We start from the raw sequence: 24,787 nt of genomic DNA, 5'->3' as shown, positions 1-24,787 counted from the left end.
GGGTCATCAGGGAACGGGCAATACTGACCCAATTAGAAACACCGGAATCTGCATCATTAATTAACATTTGAAGAGCTCTGTATGCATATCTGGAGGAATCAAGATTTATTAAACGAATATAAAATTTTAAGATATTAATGTGTCTATGTTCAAGCAACGAACAACGTCCCAACTCCGCATAAACCCCAAGAGACGTTGTAGATCCTTTAACACCTAGGGTTGACTTGCAAGCCATAAGATGAATTTTTTCCAGGCATTCCCATGTACCAAATCCCCATACGTCAGTGGCATAATTTAGAATAGGAAGTATTGTACTGTCAAATAAAAATAGAAACAGTCCTGGGTTGAAACCATCCCATTCGTTGCTTTTGGATAAGAGAGCAAAGTAAGATTTTTGAGCTTTTTGCTTAATTATATCAACATGAGCACTGTAGGAACCATTAGATTTAAAAGTAACTCCAAGGTAATTGTACTCATTGCATTCTTTGATCTCTTTATCACCAAATTTCCAAATTTTGCATGCCTTAGATCTTTTCTTGTTTTTTCTTATAACCATTATCTTGGTTTTGGAAGTATTTATCTCCATATTAATGGACAAGCAGAACTGGTTTAGCTCGTTCAACTGGGATTGCAGATCATCAGCAGAATTAGCTAATAAAACTAAGTCATCAGCATATAAAAGGGTGCAGATATTTCCATCACCCAATCTGACACCGGTAGACACAGCATTAATCTTTGAGTCTAAGTCATTAAGAAACAAAGTGAACAGCAACGGACTTAACAAACAACCTTGCCTAACACCACGATGGCAGGAAAATAGATTAGTTAGGCTGTCTTGGCCCCTTACACAGGACTTAACTTTTGCATACAGGGAATTAATGACATCTAACACTTTACCATTAATACCATAAGACAACAGTGTATCAATAAGAATTTTGTAGTCAACGGAATCAAAAGCTTTCTTAAAATCCACAAAGCATAAATAAAGAGTTTTCTTACTAGCAAATGTGTTCTCAATTAAAGCATGAAGCGTAAAAATGTGATCGGAGGTTCGATATGATTTTCTATAAGCAATTTGATTCTCCTTGAGAATGTTAAACTCTTCCACTGTCTGATTCAGGCGGTTTAGAAGAATACCCAAGAAAAGCTTTCCGAAAATGCTAAGCAAGGTAATCCCTCTATAGTTGTCAAGATATTTTGTGTCACCACCTTTAAAAAGCAAAACAATGACACCTACAGACCATTCTTCTGGGAAGTCACCAGAATCTAGAATTTTATTAAAAAGTTTAACAAAGAGAGTAAAATAACGGTCATTTAAATGTTTGAAGAGTTCAGCATTCAACAAATCAAGACCAGGTGCTTTGCCAGATTTGAGTTTTTCAACCATATTCTTCACTTCCAATAAATCAATTTGTTCATTTAGTTTAGAATCTATAAGAGTGAATAAGTCGTTACCGGAATCATCAGCAGCCGCAAAGTGACTTGGGTTTTTAGGGGGAGAAACAGGAGTATTTTTACTAAGAAGATCATTAAAAAAGGCATAGATTTGCTCATTTGAAAAATCTATTGACGATTTACTGGAAGATGACATTGAAAGATTTTTCCAAAACTGCTTTGGACATTCATTTTTAAGCAGCCAAAGCTCTTCTTTCGCATTTGTAAGGTAGGAAGCGCGTTTTCTTTTCAAAAGAGCTTTGTGTCTCTTTTTCTCTAATTTGTAAACCTCATGTAAAGTATTAGAACGTATTGGGTCAGGTTTATTGAGTCTCAGGGCTGCTTGTAAGGCCTTACGTGAAGTACTTAGCAGTTTTTTGCTGGACTTACACTCGTTATCAAACCAAACAAAATGTTTTTTCTTCGGTACGTTACTAGAAAAAATTTTCTTAGTTCTAAGACAACCTTCCGCAATTTGAGTTAAATGTTTGCGCATTAATGCAACAGTATGACCAACAGGAATGGACTTGTCATCAAGATCAGTTTCCAAATTTTCCAGAAAAGCCAGGGTATTATCATTTTCGATAAAAAGTTTAATTTTCTGATGGGAATCAACACTGGGGATGTATTGTTTTGTGTAATTGCTCATAAGAACATCAACCGCCGAGGAAGATACATTGTCGGGCTTGCTAGAGCTAACTGTTGAAATATTACAATTAACACTTTGCTTAATTGAGATCTCAATAGGAGAATGATCGGACAAGCTACTCATGTTCCCAACTTTAAGGCCACTAATCAGACCAAATGTTTTCTGATTTGCAAGAGCGTAATCTACTGTGCTGTTACCATTGGACGTGAAACAAGAAAAATGTGATGAGCGGTTTTTATCAGTACGGCCATTAAGGATCCGAAGGCCTGCAGTTTTACAGAATTCAATTAGCAATCGACCGCTATGGTTAATTGTATTATCACTAGATTGCCTAGTAATTAGAGCAGTGTCTGGCGAGTAATCATTAGCGACCGGTAGAAAATCGTCTACTGAATCATTTACGATAAAATCTGGCAATGTCCCAGTTCTACCATTGAAATCACCAAGAATTAAAATAGATCCTTTTGCGTCATAATTAGCACATTCGTCTTGTAAGATATCAAAATTTAGGCTTCTGCCAGATTTAAACCAAATTGAGTCACTCGGTGGAATATAAACAAAGCAAACAAAGAGATCATCGGCAAGGCCAAAGGCAATTTTATCAAATCGACACCAAAAATGATATGCATCCGATTGTAAAATATGGCACCATGATGCCAGAGAGTTACGAACGAAAAGAGACATCCCGCCAGAAGACCTCCCATAGCGAGAAGTTCTGCACCCCAACTGATGGAAGACAGAAAAGTTTTCGTTAAGATCACAAAATTCGGGATCACCTTGATCTCGCCATGTTTCAGATAGACAAACAATATCATTATTTTCCAGAGCTTGAGAAAGATCATTGTCACGATCACCAAATGCCTCGGCTACTTTTAACTTTTTTAAACCGTTTATATTCCAAGCGCAAAGCCGTAATGTGCTAGGAACAGAGTGACTGACCTTTTTTGGCATAGAATATAGATTACGAATTGCACGATAACTATTTGATTGTGTATGTAAATGAAAATTAGAAAAACGATGGTGAGTTTTTATAAAAGGACCATTTCGGCCACCCCCCTATGCACTGTTTGTAAGACGGAAAAAATCGTTGTATGAACGTACCTCGTGAATGAACGAGTCGTTGAAATGCTTATATTTTATACGACCGTCAATAGTCCATACGCGCTCAATGTTAAGGGGTCCACGATTAGCGTTTATTTCATTAAGCATACTTTTTATGCCACGGGCGAGGTCCTCTGTTATTTTAATGCTCTTGGCTTCCTTTTTCTTTTTCATAATATGTTCCTTCGACTTGTGTGAAAGAAACTTTACCAAAATTGCACGCGGGTACTTTCCAAAGCGTCGTCCTACACGGTGGACGATATCAATTTCAGAAGCCGTAATCTCCACATTTAGCTCCGTCTTTAAATGAGAGATGACAACCTCTTCGACATTTTCCCCGTCAGATTCGATAACATTGTGAATCCTCACCGAGCTTTTTCTTGAATATTGTTCCAGGCGATCAAGTTCGAAAGCAGCATCCTTTACACGGGAATTTGTTTCATTTACATGAGAATTCAAACAATCAAGGTCTTTCTCAAAATTGACTTGCCTTGATTCCAGTTCCCCGACAGAATTTTGAACTTTTCTTATTTCCTTTTCAACCAGATCGACACGAGAAATTATGGCCTTTTGATTATGGAGAATTGATTCTTGGCCCACCTTTAAGCATTGTAGAACTTCATGAATGGCAGAAAGCTCAGATGCGAAATTGGATGATGAAGAGCCTTTTTTCCCAATTTTAGAGGTATCAATTGATTACGTCATTGCTCAGGCAATACAAGGGCTGATGCACCGAAAGCCCAAATTGTTTTTCCTGAGATAGGGATTTAGTTTTAGAATTAATAAGGGGCCCCGCGAAGGAATTAACGGGTTTTTAAAGGTATTCAAATCCCTTAATTACATCATCGATGACATCATAGTTAAGAAAATCTTATAAAACAATGAGTATTGAAATTTCCAGAACATTAAGAAACTGGAGTGCTCAACATCGACCTTTGTTTCTTATAAAAATGAATGTAATGCTAGAAATGATGATACACCCCCTACTCATTGCAATATTGGGTGGCGGTGGCGGTGAGAGGTGAAGTTGCAGAGTCCTCGCCAAGAATTTGGGGGGAGGGCTAACGAAAGTTGGGGGCAAGGCTTTTTTCACCTTTATTGCAGCTTTGAGATAAAGTTAGAGGAAAAAGTGAGAGGCCCTGGCTACCCTGGCCACCCCGGCCCCCCGGTTGCGTGGGCCCTGAATTGCTCCCTAACATCCCTTGGCACCGCCAGTGCACAACAATAAACTTATTGGAATCCATCCTTAAAAATCTTGGACTAAGATTGTCGTACCTCTTCAAGAAGTATGTCAATCACGTTGACAGCTGATGTTCTTTTTGAAGCTTTGTTAAAAGCATGCCTAAATTATCGTTTCTTGTTCATTTTCATTCTTCGAAAGCTCGATGCTCTTGCTGATCAACATATTTCATTTCATCATTTTCATGTGATCAGTTCTTCTTGTACATGTGCTTCTAACCTGACCATAGAAATGATACCAACACAGTTATGCCATGCCAAGGAATAAAGCACACCCGGTTATCATATTTTCGGACCACCAGTATTTGTAAAATTGTCTGAGGACTTGAATAGCAATTAATAACAAGAATAGCAGCGAATAGCAATTTTGTTTTTCTGCGTCAAGTTTAACGTTCTCTATTCCGACCTAACAATTGTGTTTTGTGACCTTACCTCACTTTCTACCGAAATTCCGGTACCGGGTAATCCAGTATTCAAAAGACACCGGATAATAGTCAGAATGAGTTTCACGTGACCGAGAAACTCTCTTAGGCCAACGGGAGATTGTGATGGAAGGGAAAGCATTGTTGTCATGACTGAACATTGGACTTTTGTGAATAAAAGCATTCCAATAAAATGGCCAAACGAATTTGTAAATGCTTGAATGTTGTCTTGAACATAAATGAGAAAGAAACAGAAGAAGTAGACGGCAAAGGACTGCTAGGAACGGATGAAAATGTCTCTGACGAAGATGTGGATGAATTTTTCAATGGCCATCTGCTACTTGTAAAGCTGGCATTTGCTGGAGTGGAAGTGGTAATCATTTAAAGATATATATTTCCAAATAAGCTTACCATTAATTGAATTGTTTGTATCCCGCCGTTCGTTGATAACTTCGAGCATTCCTTTGGCTTAAGGAAAAAATTTTCCTCCTTGTCCAATATTCTACTTGTATGTTTATGTTGCAGTTATATGTCCCAACCAGGTTACTTTCATCTTATGTAAATTTCAAACATTAGCAAATATCAATTCGAGCAAAGATTGTGAATTGAATCTTGAATCTTTTAAAGATACCACATAGCATCCAGAACGTAAACCATTGTTTGTACAAGATAGCACCCTAAATTGCAGTACATAGATATACGGAGTCAACTTTATCTAAAATTGAAATTTAAGCTCCACAGTATTATCATCCGACATAAGATGTAAGGTTTTTATCTTTAACAATTATCTTTTTTTTTTCGTTTAGCAACAGCAAATTTTGATGAAAACACGCACTGTTGGAGATTACAAAATCTACAAATGTCTGAATTGTGGTCTTAGCACTCATGCCATTCACACTTTCAAAGGACTGGAAAGGGTTGTGATCAGCAAAGACCTGGTAAATTTGTGTTCATAATTCTTTAGTGATATAAGGTGTAATATAGAAAATTTGTGTTCAAGGGACTTATTCTTAAGACATTGATAGCAAAGCTTTATGGGGGTGTGTCTAGGAAAATGTTTCTAGGGACATTCCCCAGCCTTTTTCATCTTGCTATGTTCTGTTAATGTTGAATGAAAGACGAATAGGCATTCTTTTTAGGTGCAAGGGGCGCACCTCATTTGACAGGTAATGGCAGGGGTATGTGGAAAAGATTCTGAGTATCATAGGGTACTCAACCATTCTTGGATCCAGTACCAGTTTAACAAGCTATTATGCACTATGTTCTATGATCTAGATAAATGTTCTACTTAAAGTATATCTTGATGGCCACGCCACACAGGGGGCAAGGGGGGTCATGGCCCCTCCCACATATTTTTGCAGAACGAAATAATAAAATTGGCTTAAATTATTCATATAGATATACCTTAAGATTGCAATGAATACATTGAACCAAAGTACACAAGTGAAACAGCATCAGCCAAATGATTGTGAAACTTTGTTTACATTGGCGACCCCTCCAGTTTAGGATCTGTGATGTGGGCTCTATACCTGCAAAGTACTAATAATACCAAGGAAAGGAAAACTTTATCATTTTCTCAATGCTCAACAAATTGTATATTATTTCATGCTCCCTGGAGAACGAAAGACATCTTGCACAACATTTTTTTGAGTGTACCTTTGCTACCTTGCAAGAAACCAAAATAGTAGTAAGCATAAAAAAATCAGGGCTGACTGAAGTCTTAGGGGATTAAAGCCCCCTTACCCCTGTAACACAGCTCCTGGATTGTTGGAATTCCTAGTCTAGATTTAATTCATTTAATTTCAGCTTGGTGAATCATCATATGATAAGATGAGGCAGTCAGAAACTTTCTCAACTGCCTTCAAAATAGTTTTGAATGACTTGTCCTCTGATGGTTCTCCCAAACATGGTAAGGTTATAAACTTTTCATAGTTCTTCTCGTCAAATCCTATGGCTATATCAATGCAAAAGCAAAGAAGGATTCAATGATTCATATTGTAGTGGCAAAGAACTTTGTTTAACAATTTTGCTTATAGTGTTGCTAATAACTCAGGTAGGTTAAATGTTGAGTTAAGAATGCTTAAAATTTCCATTTACAAAACTACTTTTGTTTGAAAACCAGGAAGAAAATGTTCGTAAATCATGCCATGAGATGGATTCAATGATCAAGTGGATGCTTTAGTAACTCAGCTAGATCTGAAAGAAATTGCATGTAAACATGTGGATAGTTAAGACATCTCAAAAGATGGAAGAGTACAAACTTGGAGTGTTTTGAACCAAATTTTGTATCATATAGTTGTTAATCAAAGACTGAAGTACGGGATAAAAAGAGCTATTTCATACTGCTTTGAAAGTTATGATCTGTGCATGAATGAACTTCACTTCTAGACTTTATCGGTTAAGAAACTTTGATTCATGGTATTAAACCAGGCTCTTTTGTTTTCAGGCAATGGGTCCCAGTTGCAAATGTTCCAGCGATCTCTTTCTGATGCCAATTCTGAAGTGAATGATATAGTGAAAAAATATCTAGCGTTTGAAGAACAGGCAATGAATGAAAGAATACGGTAAGCAGATATGAATTCAATTTGAAGCTTGTCTGACAATGTGTGATGTCATTTGCTTGCCATTATCCTTAAGTGACCTTTGAAAATGTCATGCCACCTTCGCCATAGTCTTTATCGGTTTCTGTTGGAAGAAAAAACAGGAGGAAACTTTTGAATTTTATGTTTTTGAATGAATTGGATCAAACAAGGTCAAGTTGAAATTTGAAAGGAAAATTCCACAGTTTGATAACCTGATACTCATGTGACAAGGATTATCTAGCCAAAATTGTTTTCCTTATTGTTCCTTAATATCTGTTCTCTTTGAGTAGAATTTAAACAAAAAATGCCATCAATATGTTTTTAAAGTCAGTGACATTTCTCAGGAATTAATTAGCTGGTAAAAATAGTTTTAGTATTTCTTGATAAAGGACAGGCACCACTAAAATCATATTGTTCCTTTAGGCTCAGTTCGCACTTTTACTTTACTTGTTACTTACTTTGAACCTTTTAGCTAAAATCAATCATGCTGCAAGTGTTGTTCAGAGCATGTAAAAATGCTTTCTTGAGATTGGGATTTACAAGAGCTTTCATTTGCTACCTCAATCTGTGTTGTAGACTCTACAGGATAGAAGTTATTAGTATCTGCATGTGATCCGAATCTATGAGGTCACTTTACAAGCTAGGTACACCATACATGGAATATCTCAAGAACTTTTTGGTAGCAAAAGTTAGTACTTTCTTATTTGTTCAGACCTTATACCATTGTGATCAAACATTTTTTAACTGTGTATATCATTTTAGGATTCACACTGAACAACAAAGAGATGTTTTTGAAAAGCTTCAAGAGAAGGTAAAGATCGACAAGCAGAAGTTTTTAAGGTTAGTTTAGAATTTGTTTATCAACGTTATGAAATTGTAGGTGTCATTTTTTCAATAAAAACCTAGGATCTTGAACTTTGAATTAAATTGTAGAGGAAATTACATTCACTTATTTGTTTTTCAAAAACATGACGCAAATTTCATAAAACTGGTCAAGTTCATGCCAAGGCCATTATTGACCTTATTTTTGTCTATTTTCAGACTGCTAAACAAATTCTAATAAATGTATTTTTTTGTTATTTATTCCTGCCATAAAATCTTTCCTTGTTGAAAAAAGATTTTAAAATCTGTTATGTTGCATGGTTTATGCTTAAAGGAGTAAATTTGAAAAAATGAACTACTCTTCAATATAAAATAGATCTGGACATTAAATGTAGTTGATGAGATCTTGAGGCTAGCACATAGGCTATTGTCTGCATTGTTCTTTTTTGCAGAGATAATTGTAAATAAGATTTTAGTGAGATGGATGTCGTGTTAAAAGAATTGGCATCATTTATTTGAACTGCTGAAGTTCTAATTGATTTTTCAATTTTTAGGCTTATCAACAAAAATGAGCAAAACGCTCTCCAATCCTCGATTTCTGATGCAATGGAAGATATGAAATTAGTTAAAAAAGAATCTATTGATTCAGACTCAGAAGAACCATCATCGAGTTTACCCCAGTTCAAAGGTTTGTTTTCACTACTTTTAATATCAACGCTCTGACGTTTTCTCAGACAATTCCAACTAACAAATGATTTGAAAAGCATTATATTTTGTCATTATCAGTAGTTTTATATGATTCGAAATCTAAATGAAAGTTACTGTTATGGGTCTATCATAAAGTGCTTGGTGCTGTATAGACAGAGATGTATGTATGTACACGCTTTTTGGTGTATAGAACAGGACCGTTGTAAGTTGCTACTCCGAGTTTTACGCTTAATGCGACCATCAACTGTTGACTGAAAACCTTAAATCTGTTATTTGAAATCTTTGATCAAAGATGCATAATTTTGTTTGGAATCAAAATATTCCGTAATAAATTATTAATTTCCATGCATTGCTGTCGATTGCATTCAGTGTTTGTGCAAAGTTGATTGAAAACTCTGCAGGCTCGAGGCCTTAACGAAGGTACAGGGTTGGTGGAAAAAATTGGTCTTGCTAAGTTCTATTATTTCATCTTGGTAAAAGGCTATCAAATATTAATTGAAGACCTGTAATTAGAAAAAACATTTTGATTGCGCAGGCAGAAAACAACGCCCTCGTCGAAGCATCCCTATCGTTGCAAGCTCGCTGCCAAGCAACAGGGCTCCTTCCAGGGTCCTTACACAGCAAGCCGCCTCCTCATTAGATAACAACCAAAGATCGAAAATGAAAATGAGACAGAAATTTCGAAAGGAGGATGATACATTGTTCGATTTTGATGGCTTCAATGAGAACAGAAGTTGTGAACCGTTTTTTGAATCTGACGAGGACAGCAGTGGTATGTTTTAAATTACTTTGTATTATTTCATGTATTAAGTTGTGATGCAACAACGGCATCAATAGTTTTTTATGCCAATAAAGAATTACAATACAATACTATACAATACAATACAATACAATACAATACAATACAAAACAATACAATACAATACAATACAATACAATACAATACAATACAATACAATACAATACAATACAATACAATATAAAAAACTACAGTACAATGCCGGTATCATAGGGGTATGGAATTTCATGACAATTCTGGGGCCATCCACAATCATTTCAAAGTCTGACAAAATAACTTGAATATAGATGTAATTGTACGAGGAAAATGAGTTATTTTTTAATTATTAATTTACTTTCTTTCCTCGTACAATTTCACCTTATTTTCAAGTTATTTTGTCACATTTTATTGTACGACAAGCTAGCTAGTATATTTCAAAGTCTGTTTGCTAAAAGACGCTAGGTGAGGCACCCAGGAAGGGTTGATATATACCTGGCTGGTGAGACACTAAGGAGGGAAGGTAAATGTACGAAAGGAGAGACGCTAAGGAGGGCTTCGTATATTTTTGTACATTGAGTTATTTTTTGGAACAGGCTTTGATTACAATTGTAGAGAGAGCAATTCACTGCTCAGCAATAAAAACAAGATAGACACTGTTTGCGAGAAGGGAGGGTAGCCCAGTGGTATAATGCAGTTTAGGGCACCTTAGTTCGATAGCCCCTGACCATAAGGGGCCCCCATGTTAATTTGGATGGGATGGGACTTTCCAGCAACTTTCCTTTTTCCTTAGGGCCCTAGATTTCTCTGTTACGCCACTCGAGAATGTTACGATGCACGAATTTATCACATAGACATTGAATGTATCCATAGTTAATGCTATCATTTCACAATGTCTGTATTTGTTGCATTACGAAAAAATGAATTGATTTTTAGCTTATTGCCTGTTGATATTTTTATATTCGAGGCTTCCCTATTGTTTCAATATTTGACACATATGTACACTCCCCTCAATGAATGACAAATATGTACAGCTCGAAGTTCGATTGCTCTTTCAGACAAAAACAAATTTAGGATGGCGATAGAGACTTTTAAATTTAGTGATAATACACTAGGGTATCAAAAGTATTGCACCACCTCGAAGGAGGAGAAATGGCACATGAATGATCGAAAGCTATTGTTATGCAAATTAATTCTGTTTTTAGAGGGCCAATGGCAATTGGTCGAAAGCCAAACAACCACCAATCAAAACTTCAATCTATTTAGAGCATTTATTTGAAAAATAACAGAAGCAAACGTCCTTTAACAGTTTCAAATTTCAATATTTTGACGGGAAGCCGCAAACTTTTGAAACCGCAAAAAGCCTCCTTGAAATGGATCCACATTTTTGGTCAACGTATTCTTGTGGAATTTCGCAATAGGCCTGGAAAATTCTTACAATTAATGATAAAACCGACAAATTCTTTCCCCTCTAACATCAAATTTATTTTGGTCGACAACTTTTCGGTTTCTTTACTACTGTAACATTCTCGAGAAATCTTTTTTGATTTACCGCAGCTTTTGTGTAGCTGCATTTAACTTGGTCAACATTTTTTTTAAAATTAAAGACCACTTCCCCGTAAATGTTTTATAGCGACTCGCCTCTCATTTGACGATTTTGTTTCCTCAGGCATGGTCTACATTTTTTCAAACAATCAATGATGTTTTTCCGTAAAATTTACATTTCTAACTAGGTTTTCTATGGCGTCAGCAAAATTTGCAAACTTTTCCCGCCGAAATTTGATATAAAATATGCCTATTCCACCCAATTCATACATTCAAATGTTTTGCATTGTAAAAAGTCGACAAAAAGTGCCGCCATTTTGAGCAGGGTGGTGCAATACTTTTGATACCCTAGTGTAATTTTTTAAGAAACCGTTCCAAAATCAACCAGGACATTAAAATGTAGCAAAGCTGTATCTTTAAATCCATTTAACATGTCCTTAACATCAATTTTACCATGGGCATCGTTTTGCCTTCTAGCACGTAAGTATAAGGACTCAAATTGAAAAAAGTAAAATTTAAATCTCAGAGCATCAGCTTTGACATGTTGTTTTTATTTTTTTAAAGAACATTTAAATCTTGATAGCTTCGAGTATGCTTGCCTCATTACTAAATTGCGCTTATGCAATGAACCTAGTTCAATTTGTAATGGTTAAACTAGGCCTAATCATCCGGTTATTTGTTTGTTCACGACTTTATTTAGCACTAGAAGCTGAGCTTCCAGCCAAAATGACAAAGAATGGTTTTAAGATGAGAGAAACGCATTTCCAGCTAAAATGCTAATTGTTACTCCTTTGCAGGACGTCTCCCTTAACATAAATTTCAATTGTAAACAGAGTGTTTTTTGAATTTCAACTGGAGTTGAAGAAACTTCAAACTAAATTTCGGCCATGACAGTTACTCAAAGCTTCAAACTTTCTTCCAACAACAATTAATGCAATGCTTTTTTATTTGAATGTAAGTTAATCAACAGAAGACTGTCCTCAAGTAATAGTTCATCTTTCAAAACATAGCCCTGTCGCGGCCTTTTGATAGCTAGAAGGTCAAGCTTAACGCCACGCAGGCCGACGTATGATACATTTTTGCGTGAATTTTGTTTGATTTTCTTCTCACATCTAAAAATTATCGTTTTACTTTCCAAGGTGATTCGAGTAGCCTTGGAAACAGTGGTGGATTCGATTTCACTTCAAACCGAGGTAGCAGCAACAAAAATCGAATTTATGCAACCTCTGTTCCAGTTAGCATTCCAATGTATCGAGAACCTCTGCATGGTTCTTTCGAAGAAAGGAGTTACATTGATTCGGTAACAATTTTTTATTTATATTTTCTGCATTTGATAATTTTTTTGATAGACTATTATTAATAACATTAACGATCGATTAACTTTGCCAAAAGGATTTAATGAATCGTGTGTAAGCCTACATACAGATTTCGGCAAATTATACTTTGATTATCGCAAGTACAAAATTAAGATCAATTTCAAGCTTATATACCTCTGTCCCCAATTGCTCTGTGAAAACAGTCTATTAACTGTTATCCGGATCACAGAATAAGAAATAGGCAGAAGGGTAACTCTCGTCGGTTCCTTTGTTGTTTTTAAAGCCTGAGTCAACAATAGAATTCCTTAATTCCCCTTTAACCTCGATTTCATTAGACGAACTTAGCCATGACATATTATCATTCATCAATCAGATATAAACGAATTATGATACATAATTGAATTTGTTCACTATCATGGGGCATTTCGTCTCAAATAAAGTTGTCTACTTTCATTCTTTTTTAAAATTTCCCCGACAGATACATGCTAAGCCTCGTATAAGTTAACGCATGCACTAGTTTTTTCAGGCTTCACTTGATAGGCAGGAGTTCCCTTTCTGCCCAATTCCAATTCTGTGTCCGGATCGTCTTGACTGACCGACTTTGCTTGTTTTTTTAGGAACCGGCCCCTTCACCGGAGCGAATGGCTGAATCAATCAAAGCCCTCGCAAGGAGTCTGCACGACTCAACCAGTATATTTGGCGAACTTCCTGGACCACGATACAACACAATGCCTTATCACTAATAGAATTTATTCGAAATGGTAATTGCATATTTAAATTTCTATTTTCGCGTTGTTTCGAATGGAGGCCCAGCCTCATTTCCAGATTAATCATATTTGTTTTAGATTTAGTTATTGTTGACATAATGAGGTTTTTGCTATTATATCTTGTAGACCTTTTTCTCCAAGCCTCGATCAGTGGCGACACCTGGGTGGCGAGGGGGTGCGGCCCCCAATATTTTGGAGAACAATAGTCTTTTGTTCTAAAACGATGAGAAAATTTGACATCATCTTATCGAAAAGCTTGTCCCCCACCCAATCTTTGACTAAGTGCCCGCCCATGGCCTCTATCCGTCCCATGACGTATTTTTCCAACTTGCTTGGGATAGTATATTTTGTTTGAAATATAAAAAGGTAAAACGATGGCAAATTCTACAGAGCGTAGTAAATTAGACAAGTTAGACTGCGAATTTTAACCTTAATGACGTATAACTCCTAAACAAATTAGCGAAAGTCTTACTACTAGTTTTTAGCTCTCTTACTAGGCCTTTGTGCTTAATTCAGAGTTCGAACTACAATTATCATCTAGCTAAATAGCAGAATTAGCATCGCGAGCATGAAGTGCACGTCATGCTCTGTTTTTAATCATTTAAAAATTATCCCCAGGCAAAATTCTAAAAAGTGTTTCCCGCTTTTAAAACCCGTTTCCTGAATCCCTTTGAAAAGTGAGACCGAAAAATTCTTGCAAAAATAGATCATTTGTTTGAAAACCTCTCCTCGTCCTCTGAAGCCTGTCTTCATCAGAAATGGATTCATCCTTCTGCTAGACAATTTTCACAAACTTTTGAATCCTTACCCAGGAAACAGGGAAAATAAAAGTGAGTTCGGGGGGAGGGGCATTTATTTTGTTTTTATCGGACTTTCTCATGACTGTTAACTGCATGACCACCACATCTTCTGGATTCTGATCTTTATGGGTCCTTTAATTTTAATATGCGAATCTCCTTTCCTTACTTTTTATGTGTGCAATACCTGAAATTTGTTTCCTGTAGTTTTTGCAAATTTTTGTCGGACTAAGGTATTCTGAAAACTGAAAATTGACATAGGACGTACTGCAAATAATTTAGATTTTTTTTTTAAATTTGTAAAGGTATCTTCTTTTCAATTTGAACTAGTAAAAACCTTTTTCCAGAAAAAACTCTCTGTTAACTCAATTCTTAACATAGTATAAAGATGTTAGGTTCTTACCCCTTTGTTAGTAAATATTTATTACGAACACAAACCACCCTTTTCAATTTTTATCCTGGACTCTGTGCTGACTCGTGCGAACTTCAACGCTTTTACCACTGAAAGACCTTAGCCCATATTCAAAAAGCGAGAGAATTTGGGGTATTACCCCTTTTTCACAATTAATTCTTTTGTATGGTTAAGTCAAAGTTAGTTAAATTCTATTAACTATGATTCAGATCTGATCATCTTATCAACCTGTGATTCACACTATATTCTGGGAAGGCAACTTTGCAATTTAAGAGAATCACAAACCTTGACCCCCCCACTCAGACCGTTTTCCCCACAGAGATATTTATTATCCTTATGCTCTAATCATTGCAATTTTTGTTTGTATTGAATTTCCCTTTCGTAAGTATTGTGAAGTCTGACGTAATTGATAGATGGCTGAAATAAGACCTAGTCCTAGCTAGATTGCTGAAAGACAGGAGAGGACAGTGGTGCAACAGCACCAATATTTTAACCCCCCCCCCCCATCTTGGCAGGTCATGGTTCGCGACCCTGAAGTAATATTTTCTATATTGCCACCACTGTTGAAGTGCCTATTGCGTCTTTGGTTAGCAATATTGCTGTTGTTATTGAATTGCTTCAGCACTTGTACATGGCTGTCAGGGAATTGTAATAAATTCTTTCGTATTAATCCATTGGCGTTGAGATTTTTACCCCGTCCTCCAGTTTTGACGCTAAAGCTGTTCAAATTGAACTGGGAGAAGATGTCGGACGTTACATCCCTGCTACCTAAACGTATTTCAAGATTGTTGAAAACATCACAATATTTGATAAGCACAAAATTCACCCCCCCCCCCTTCCTCTCTCTACTCACACACAGCTGTTTCTTTTAATGTTGTCATAAGATTTTGATAACCGTTATTTTCCATTCAAGAACCTCCAAACCCCACCAAAGTTTAGTCTATATTCTACTGACCCATTCCACAGCTATGACACAACATGGCTTTTTCTATTTTATTATATATTCTTTGTAAGGTTTTGTTTAATAAATGAATTTAGCCATAGTAATGTTGCATGAATAACCTACTTTTTAAATACTGTGTTTTTGTTGTGTGAAGCCTTCGTGAAGGTTCCATTTGGCTACCCGTCATATTGAAACTTCGCCCCTTCTTAACTGTGTGAAATGGCTGTGCAAGGCTAGGCTAGGGAATCAGATTGTCCAGACAAGTTTCTGAAACGGGGATGTTACTTCTTTCAAACCATAGACTCCCGACAACTCGAAACCCTGATATCTCGAACATTCGCTTAGTCGAACTGATATTGCATTCCTCTTGCCAAATACATTAATATAATCTCGATAACTCGAACATTAGCTGTCTGGAACCATTTCATTGGCGCTTGGATGTTCGAGTCATAGGGAATTTACTGTAGAACCTTTTTCTAGACAGGAATTTCTCGAATAGGGAGGCAGTCTTCGCTGATATGACCAACTAACAGCCTTTGGTATTCTGCAGCATTACGAGAACGTGGTATTAAGAGGAAAGTTTTAAAGCCAAAGAATGATTTCAGCAATTACCGTAAATCCTCGAATTGCCCCCCCCCCCTCGAAAAAGCCCCCCTTCGAATGAGCCCCCACCCTAGAACTACAAATTGTCAAAAAGCCCCCCCCTGGAATAAGCCCCCACTGCTACCGTTTATTCTCGAATTGGACCCCTCAATCTGACGGTTTTTGCCATCTGAGGTTGCCTATGACGTTTTATTGAATTACCACGACAAATTCGTACTTTTGGTAGTAATTTATTCAATGCTCATAGAGAAATTCCTTCTAAAATGAATAAGGTCTTGTAATAATGTATTCTTATTGTCTACAATAATTTTATAAGCCCTCCCCCTCGTATAAGGCCCCCGTCCAAATATATCAAAAATAAATAAGCCCCCAGGGGTCTAATTCGAGGATTTACGGTAAAGCAATAAGAATATTCTTTATAATCACAACGTTATAAGCTACAACAAAAAAGGTCTTTATAAGATTTTAAAAATGAAAACCCATGCGAGCTTAAGTTGAGTAAGATTCTCAAAGATTGGATAATTCTGAGCCTAGTTATTGTTAACAACTTCATTCTTCTAAAAATGTTTAATTAAGGCCCTCTATCAAAAGTGGTTGGTTCAGAAAGTTAAACAAAGTGATGATTTAAACTTAGCTACCCCTTTAGCTTTCGAGAACATTTATTGTATTTTCATCAAGATTCGGCAAATGTGTTTGAAATTGGCATGTTAAGCCCTTGTTAAAAAACAAATTTCTATATAAAATGTTCAGTAAAAAGAATTCCAAACGGCCCCAGGCGCCTTCGCTACGTCATCATGGTCTACGCCAAAAAACGTCATGTTGGCAGATTTTGGTATTGAAGACGCAACAACAGCCACATTTTACCTCCAAGAAGGAACAACAGTTGGGAAGGCACAAGAACATGGATGGCAAGTTAGAAGTGCCGCCAGTTTTCGACTGCTTGCAGGATATTTATGGGCCAGTAGATGACAGAATAAAGAAAAGGTATCTTTCTCATAAATTCTTCGAAAAAATGTTTCAAATTAGCATTCAGGTTTTCCCGTAGCATACTGTAAATGGGAGCAAAACATCTCGTTATATGTCATATGATTTCGCATCATGTGATCTCTCCCTTATCCAAGCTGAAGTAAATTGGCATATTATCAAAGATGTTAAATTGTGGGAAGACGTATCTAATGCATAATTGTGAAAATAGAAACAGTCTTTTCATGCCTGATATCTTGGCAGAAATGGTATATTTTGTATCCTGTTCATTTGTAGACATTTGACTAGAATGTTTTTAATTTACTCCAATTTCATCACCTATCACAAAGGCAGGGTGTGCATAAGCCTTTTTCCTGTTTCTGTTTCAATTATTTACATTATGCTTGTTATTATCATAGAATTCTGATCTTTGCTTTTCAGAGACAGAAATAGAAATTGTCATTAATTCTTTGTTTCTTGTGATGAGTTTATCTATCACTCACAGTAACGGCCACATTTTGATAAGCTCTATTTGAATCCAACTATTTGAATAAGTTCTCCTATTTGATAAGCTCTCCTACTACAAAAAAACATCCATTGTCCATGTCAAAATTTCAAAAAAACATGTATTTTGGATAAAAATGTCTGTATAGATTGCAGGAAAAGAAGGCAATTTTTATCACTTTTCTTACGATTTGTTGCAAATTTGGACTCTTTCCTCTATGTTCTTTTTTTGCATCTACAGCCCCAGAATAAAAGTAAGTTTTATGTTCTAAATGTAAGATTGGAATCTTTGAAAGATGTGGAAAGATAACCTCTTTGAAAGAGGAGGTTATACATTTCAGAGAAAAACAGCTGGATGAATCATTGTAGCTGGATGAATCATTTTAATAGAAATTACACGGCTGCAACCTCAGCCAATGGTTGATTTGCATGTGGCCTCAGATGCTAAATTTTTCAGTTTTTGAAAACCATGTTTGACTCTTTTTGTAGATATGAGAAGATAATTTCAAGATTTCAATTGAAATATGGATCAGCACCAGAGGTTTTTGTCAGAGCACCAGGGAGAGTCAATCTCATAGGTTTGTGTTTTTATATTTGGTCATCTGATTCTTTATATCTGCGTTTCTTACTGCATGTCTATGCATGTGTCATTCTGGGTTGCATTATCTTGACTATGTTGAAAATTTCTATGTTGAAGATTTCTGTGTTACTGAGTTGACTTACAGTCTTTTAAAATTGTTTATCAGATAAAGTACTTAAAGTATAGAGTGGAAAACCCATTGAAAAATTGTTTGCATTGAAATGTAATACATTTTATAAACAATACTGTCAGGGCGTGAAGATGTTAATTTGGTCATGTTTGTTCTAGCTTTGTTAATTACATGTTTCAGGATGTCCACAGGATGCATTTTGGGCATTCAAGGGGAGGTCAAGCCCCCCAAATCTGTCATTTCCCCTTTCTACAACCTTTCTCTTGGCTTCTCCAACAACATCAGACCTGCAAAGATTTCCTCCAAACTTTTTTTAATGCCTTACTGGGCAGCATAGAATATATTTAAAAACAATGCATTTTTGGCACCAATTGATTCTGGGGGATATATGTCCCAAAGCCCATCTAGATGTGTACAATTCTAAATCATTCACAGGAGCACAGTGGCTGGGGGTGCAGGGGGGGCAGCTGCCCCCCCTGGCAAAAAATTTGTCGGATTGTCGGAAAATCCAACGTTTGTCGGAAAATTTGAAATATTAGACAAAATGTAAGGTTTTCATCGATCCTGTCCAAAAGGTCGCATATTTTTTTAAACCTGTCGTAAAATAGGGCATGCTCAACCCTTCTTATTTATTTTCATTAGAGTATTTATCGGAATCATCGCATTGCTGAAATTTGTAAAGGAAATTAACGCTCTGGTCTCAGTTATTTTATAAACTCCCATTTCCGACAGTTAAAATTCAACTCAGTTCATTTCGAAATGAATTCGCTGGTGTTGTAGAAGACGCAAAAAGTGATTATTTTCGCCATGACTTAGAAGAGGAAAATTTTGTCGAGCCACGAATACGCAGAAAGAAAAAGATGCCAGGGGAAAATTGCATAGATGAAGTAGAGGGAAATAGGGAATCCGTATATCATCGTGATAGTGGATACAGCCATCAGCTCAATGAATACAATATTTACGTCTCATAAGGCAATTTTGACAGATTTTGCCTTGCTCAACCCTGAATGTTTTCAAAAAACAATTGAAAGGCAGTTGTGTGCAGTGTAATTCAAAAAGGTTGCGAAGAGTTACGGCCTGGATGACGAAAAATTAAGAGATGAGTACAGCTCTTTCGTCAATAATTATCGTAAATTTTGGAAAGTTAGAGAAAAGAGCAACCCTCTCCCGGCTGCAGAAGAAAGAGAAAACTTTTCAGTTCCATTCAGTTCTTCAGTTGATGATAAGTATAACCTGCAAAGTGCCTTTCCACAGCTGGTCCTTCTTTACAAGGTTCTCTTCACTTTGCCAATAGGTTCAACAAACTATGAAAGAGCTTTTTCAAAGCTGAGGATTGTAAAAAAATCGGCTAAGGTCAACGATGGGACAAGACCGCCTTTCCTCTCTGATAACAATCAACGTCGAAAGTGATATTTTACAGTCGATAGACTATGGTGACATCATCGATTTGTATGCTGCCACACCTCTTTTGAGAAAGATGCTGCTTGAGTAACAGTTTATATAAATTCAGTTAAAAGAAAACTATTCTTTTGGAGGCGTTATATCTATTTAAGGTTTAGCATAAATAAATGCAAAGTAATTATGATGCGATTTAAAACTTGCCAAAAAAACTTTTTGCTATAAACAGCTATAAACACTGACTTGACAGTTTATTGTCTAGTATAGCGAGAAGACTTGTAGGGTGTAAATTTATAACTAGTTGCAGTTTTGTTCATAGCGATTTATATTTGATAAGTTTTGTTAGAATAAAGGCTATTGTTGAACTTGAAGGTGTATAACGAACGATCCATTTGTTAACGATTTCCAGATCCATTCGTGATATTGTAGTATCAAGTGTTGCAGTATATGCAGCAAGGGTAATCTTCAAGGAATGTATTGAGAAAAAATTTGTCAGAATAATCATAGTTTTATCGGAAAATTTTCAGCTTTGCCCACCCAAAAAGTTAACTCCCACTGCGCCCCTGATCATTCACCATTTATTGTTAAGGTTTAAATTTATAGGAGAACATATTGACTACTGCGGTTATGCTGTGTTTCCAATGGCCCTTGAACAGGACATTGTCATTGCCCTGTCTAAAAATGAGGAGGACAAGCTTGTAATGTGCAACACAGATGAAACCTTTGGGTAGGATTTAACATCTTCATCATAATTTATTTTATGACCAAAGTAATTAGCAAGATAAACTTTTACTTCTAACCCACAGCTAGTTCTTTTTGCAAGTTTCCTTCCTGATCCTACTGCAAGGCTTATATGCTTTGTAGCTGTCTACCACCCCTGTAAGATTAGCCATTTTGCCTATGGTTTTCAAATGAAAGGGACAAAGGAAGGATAGGTTTTTAGAACATATATATTGTCTATTGAACCTCTCCTTCTTCTGTATGGCACTGCACCATTTCATGATGCCAAACCCCTCGTTTTGAGCATACATGCTGTTGCACAGCCATCTCATCCTAGTACATGAAAGTTGCTGCACTCAATAGATGGTTCAAATATTGATCTGGAAAAGATATTTCCTTTGCAGTTCTTGCCTTTAAACCTTTCCCTGGCATTGTATTCCAAACTTCTGATATTTTTCTGCATGATAATAATATAATGCTTTTTTTATAGACAAATGAGAAGATCATTGCCCCTTACCTTAAGCTACAGGGTCCTTTTTTAAAAAAAGGCTTCACCATTTCTAGAGGCTATGCAACAAAAGTCTTCATTTCCAAATATATATTAGAGCTTGTGTTATTCTCTACCATTTGTCAGGCCCGTTAATACAGATATTTGTGTTTTTCAGGGAGTTTTCCTGTTCGTCTTCTGATTATGAAATCAATGGCCAAAGCTGGTATCATTACATTTTATGTGGTCACAAGGTACAATACTTCCATTATTGTTGAATGATTTCCTAAGATTAGCTACATCTTATCAGATAGCTGTTATGATATGTTGAAGATTAGGCATTATTCTGGCTTTAAAATTTGTAAATCTTTAGAGTTCTAAAAGTTTAAGTCCAAGCTTTAGACAAACCTGACTAGGTGTCATTTCCAAATCTGAAAGAGGAACTCTCTCCATCCTTGGAACCAAACCACCATCCTTGGCCTGTTTGTTGGCACAGCTCTTAAACATGGATAATTTATCCCAGTCTATTACATTTTCTAGCACAATGACAGACTCACAAAGTCAAATGATAAGTCAGATGTTGTGTAAAGCAGACACCTAAGTCAGATGATGAGCATTCCAAACTATTTTTATACTTTATTCCTGTGAAGTTAGATTCAGTGCAAGATAGACAAATTGGTCCTAGTGAAGTTACAATTCACTCTTGTAAATAGTGTACAAGATATCCATGAAAACAAAAGGATTTCCAGGGATTTTTGGGTAAAACAAAAGCATTTCTGCCAATGGTGAATGAAAGCTTTATGGAGTGATTTGCCCCTTGGTCCAGGTCATATGCACTTGACTTTAAAATGATTAAATCCACCAGCTCTGTCAAAGGAATTTCAGCTTGGGTTCCAAGACTGTTGCTCATCTTCTTGTTGTTTTTAATCCTCTGGAATAATATTCCATTGTCATATGCAAAGAAATTTTACAAGGGGTTTGAGGGGCAATAACCCTCCCCCCTTCCCCAACTAGTAAGTTCAAAATATTTTTGTCAAGTCATACTTTTCTGGTGTTAGCTAGTGATACTGGCAAAAAACAAAGACTCTAAAAGTTCAAAAATATCTTGCAAAATAAATTATCCAAAGTATTCACAATAAATACAGCAAAATGATAACATTTAGACTCAAGCAAATTACAAAACAGCCTTAAACTGAATATTCTACACCAATACAAATTATCTAAAAATATACATAAATTAAGTTGTAGCCAAGGGAGTAGTTTTAATGTTTAGATTATGAGTGGCTCAATGACATTAGGAGGATTGTTCCCCTCCACAAGACGGTATAAAATGTCTCTGGTTCAAGCTTTTGTTTGTTCACCTCTGCAACCATCGCCTTTTCTAACGAACAACAACGTAAGCCGCAGCCCAAAAAGTAGCACTGAGACTACCAGAATGCACAACACAAACGCTTGATTACCGCTTCCATCCGTCCACTGTTTAGCGAGGACACCAGAACTTCCAAGAATCAAAACAATGTATTCAGCTGCAACAAATCTTGTGAACTTCTTGAAGACAAAATTTTCCAGGATCGACCAAATGACAACTATGGCTAGTAAAATGGAGAGTGAGATAGCACCAGCTTTGGATCTAGAGAAATGCAAGTCAGCTTGCATAGACACAGCAGCATTAATGCAAGATGCAATTGATACCCATGCAATGTAAAATATGATGCCATTTTGCACAAGGAATCGTACAAGCCATAAATCGACTTTGCTCAATCTGCTGCTGTCGTCTGAGGAAAGTTCGTTTAGGTATTTGTTGAGGCTCCTGCTAGCAATTGCAAAACAAATATCCAAAGAAACAGTAATGAGCACAAGAACAACAAAGGAAATTGTCACTTTGTCATGTGCCCACAAAATAAGCCAGCTTATGTTAGAGAACTGCGACAATATATAGAATGCGTAAAACTCTGTAGGCAGTATATCAGGAGATTCTGGTCTGACCAAGAGAGTCAAAGAGTAAATGATCCAAGCCGCCTGTAAGAGGTAAATGACGCTCCAAATGGCGAAAGTGGCGCCCGCCGGCGACAAGTCTGTTTCATACTTGTCAGAAACTTCGCCAGTTCTCTTAGGAAATACCTTCGAAGGAACACTAGCTTGCTGGTTGAAAACTATCAGCACCAAAAATATAAGGAAGTTTACAACGATGAGTACTTTCTTGAACACCGATATTCCGTTATTGATCCGGATCATAACTGCCATTTCCAGTACTACACTTCGGAGCAAAAAACTTCTCAGGAAACTGTAATGTGTGTGTGTTAAAAAATCTGTTCCTCCAAGTTCACTGAACAGAGCTCTTTTGCTCGTCTCAGCTGTAGATTCATCCTTATGTACATCTCTATTTACATAATTTCAAACTTGCTGCATTCACGTGTTGATCGCCGCGTGTCAGGGAATCCTTCTTGCTTGAAATCTGTTTTGAACGGTGGGGATTCCCCATCATCTTTCAAAATGCGATACAAAAATTACTTCCATCTAAAACCACTACATAAGAGAATACAAAGGAGAATTACACGGTTCACATAAAAATTAATGATAACAGTTCGTATCTACGTACATTTTTTTTATGTAAGAACATTGCCATGGGAAGCTTGTACAAGTACTCTACATTTCGAAAAAATTAAGATAAGTCAGCCCTCGAAGCAAAAATGATAAGAAACAATTTAATTTTCTACAAAGCAGAGTTCAAGAATTTCGTGATTTTCCATAAATGAGATCGACTGATTGGCATAAAGCTTTTAGACACAACCAACATAAAATTTTCAAAAGAAGTTGTTTCGTCTCAACCAACTTCAAAGTCTCAAATCGTCGGTGATGAAATGAAATAGGAAATGCCTTACCCAAAAAACTACGCAATGTGACCAAAAATCTCAAAAGTGGTAAAATTTGGGTAAAATTAATCCTCTGATATTATGAAACTTTTTAAAGTTATTACAAAACAACTAATGCTGAAAGTCACAACAGCGACGAGAAATTGATGTACTTTAATTTCGCAGTTTTCGAGTACAATACAGTTGTTGATAATTGGTGAAATTTTTTTTCTTATTATTGAATAAATATTCCAAAAAAATTGAAACTTTGAAATGATACCGACTTTTAATATTCATTAGAGAAATAATTTTCTAAATGGTATATTGTTGTTGTTGTTGTTGTTGCATAATATGGTGTTGCGGTGTTGCGTCCTCCGATTATGCAAGCCTCTGGTTTACGTCAAATGCTTACACGTGTTTAGAGACATGTGACCAAACAGACCTTTGACCTACGAGGTGCAGAGTTCGTCGTCGAAAGTCAAAAGTCAAAGTTTATGTTTTTAAGTTAGAAAATTTCCAGTTTATTGAACATTTTTCGTTGTTTTGGTCCGAATTTAAGCAGTTTCTAGAGACTATATACTGTGGCATGGCTGGATGTCAATAAAAGCACTGAGAGGGACTACCGATTTGGTGGAATTAGGGCCTAAAGAGAGAGTGAACCCTTTCTACTACTCTTGCTTGCCGTTAATTAACCTTGTTCTTACCTAGTCAATAGTCGGAATTATTTCTATAGGAATTACGCTGTTCTGTATCTGGTATACCTTCATCAACCTGGGGGTGTAGTTCTTTGAAAACCAAATGTGTTTCTCCTAAAATATGCTTCTAAAACAAGAAGTAGAAGCTAATCAACTTTAGCTTTAACAAGGATGTTTTAGGTTTTTTCTGAGGCTTACAACTCCACAAAACTGCTTATACTTCCCTTCCAACTTATTTTCAAAACATCCTTATATAAATATTGTCACCTTAATAATTGTATAAGTCTACAAAATGCCTCCTCGTTAGAAAGGGCCATTTATCCATAAATATTCGAAAAAATGA

At 36.3% G+C, this 24,787-nt stretch overlaps 1 protein-coding gene across 2 annotated transcripts in view; it reads left to right on the top strand.

Moving 5' to 3' along the window:
• Positions 1-4,879: 4,879 nt before the first annotated feature.
• Positions 4,880-24,787, top strand: part of LOC135695644 (N-acetylgalactosamine kinase) — a 29,418-nt gene continuing 9,510 nt past the window's right edge. Inside the window, exons 1-10 of one of the 2 annotated variants that reach the window (XR_010517281.2) lie at positions 4,880-5,218; positions 5,652-5,783; positions 6,652-6,754; positions 7,292-7,409; positions 8,190-8,267; positions 8,804-8,937; positions 9,493-9,729; positions 12,417-12,577; positions 13,211-17,099; positions 18,072-18,161. Coding sequence is in view for 1 of the 2 variants with exons in the window: in XM_065214790.2 (XP_065070862.2) it covers positions 17,017-17,099; positions 18,072-18,160; positions 20,294-20,417; positions 21,076-21,151 (372 nt within the window). In the remaining variant the exon portion in view is untranslated. Of the gene's footprint in view, positions 5,219-5,651; positions 5,784-6,651; positions 6,755-7,291; positions 7,410-8,189; positions 8,268-8,803; positions 8,938-9,492; positions 9,730-12,416; positions 12,578-13,210; positions 17,100-18,071; positions 18,162-20,293; positions 20,418-21,075; positions 21,152-24,787 lie in introns of those variants that run through there. The other variant, XM_065214790.2, reaches the window with a different exon arrangement.

The sequence above is a fragment of the Rhopilema esculentum genome, chromosome 2 (genome assembly GCF_057945365.1).
Source record: "Rhopilema esculentum isolate cy_ngs chromosome 2, ASM5794536v1, whole genome shotgun sequence".
Classification (NCBI taxonomy): Eukaryota; Metazoa; Cnidaria; class Scyphozoa; order Rhizostomeae; family Rhizostomatidae; genus Rhopilema; species Rhopilema esculentum.
This window is presented reverse-complemented; position numbering and strand designations above follow the sequence as displayed.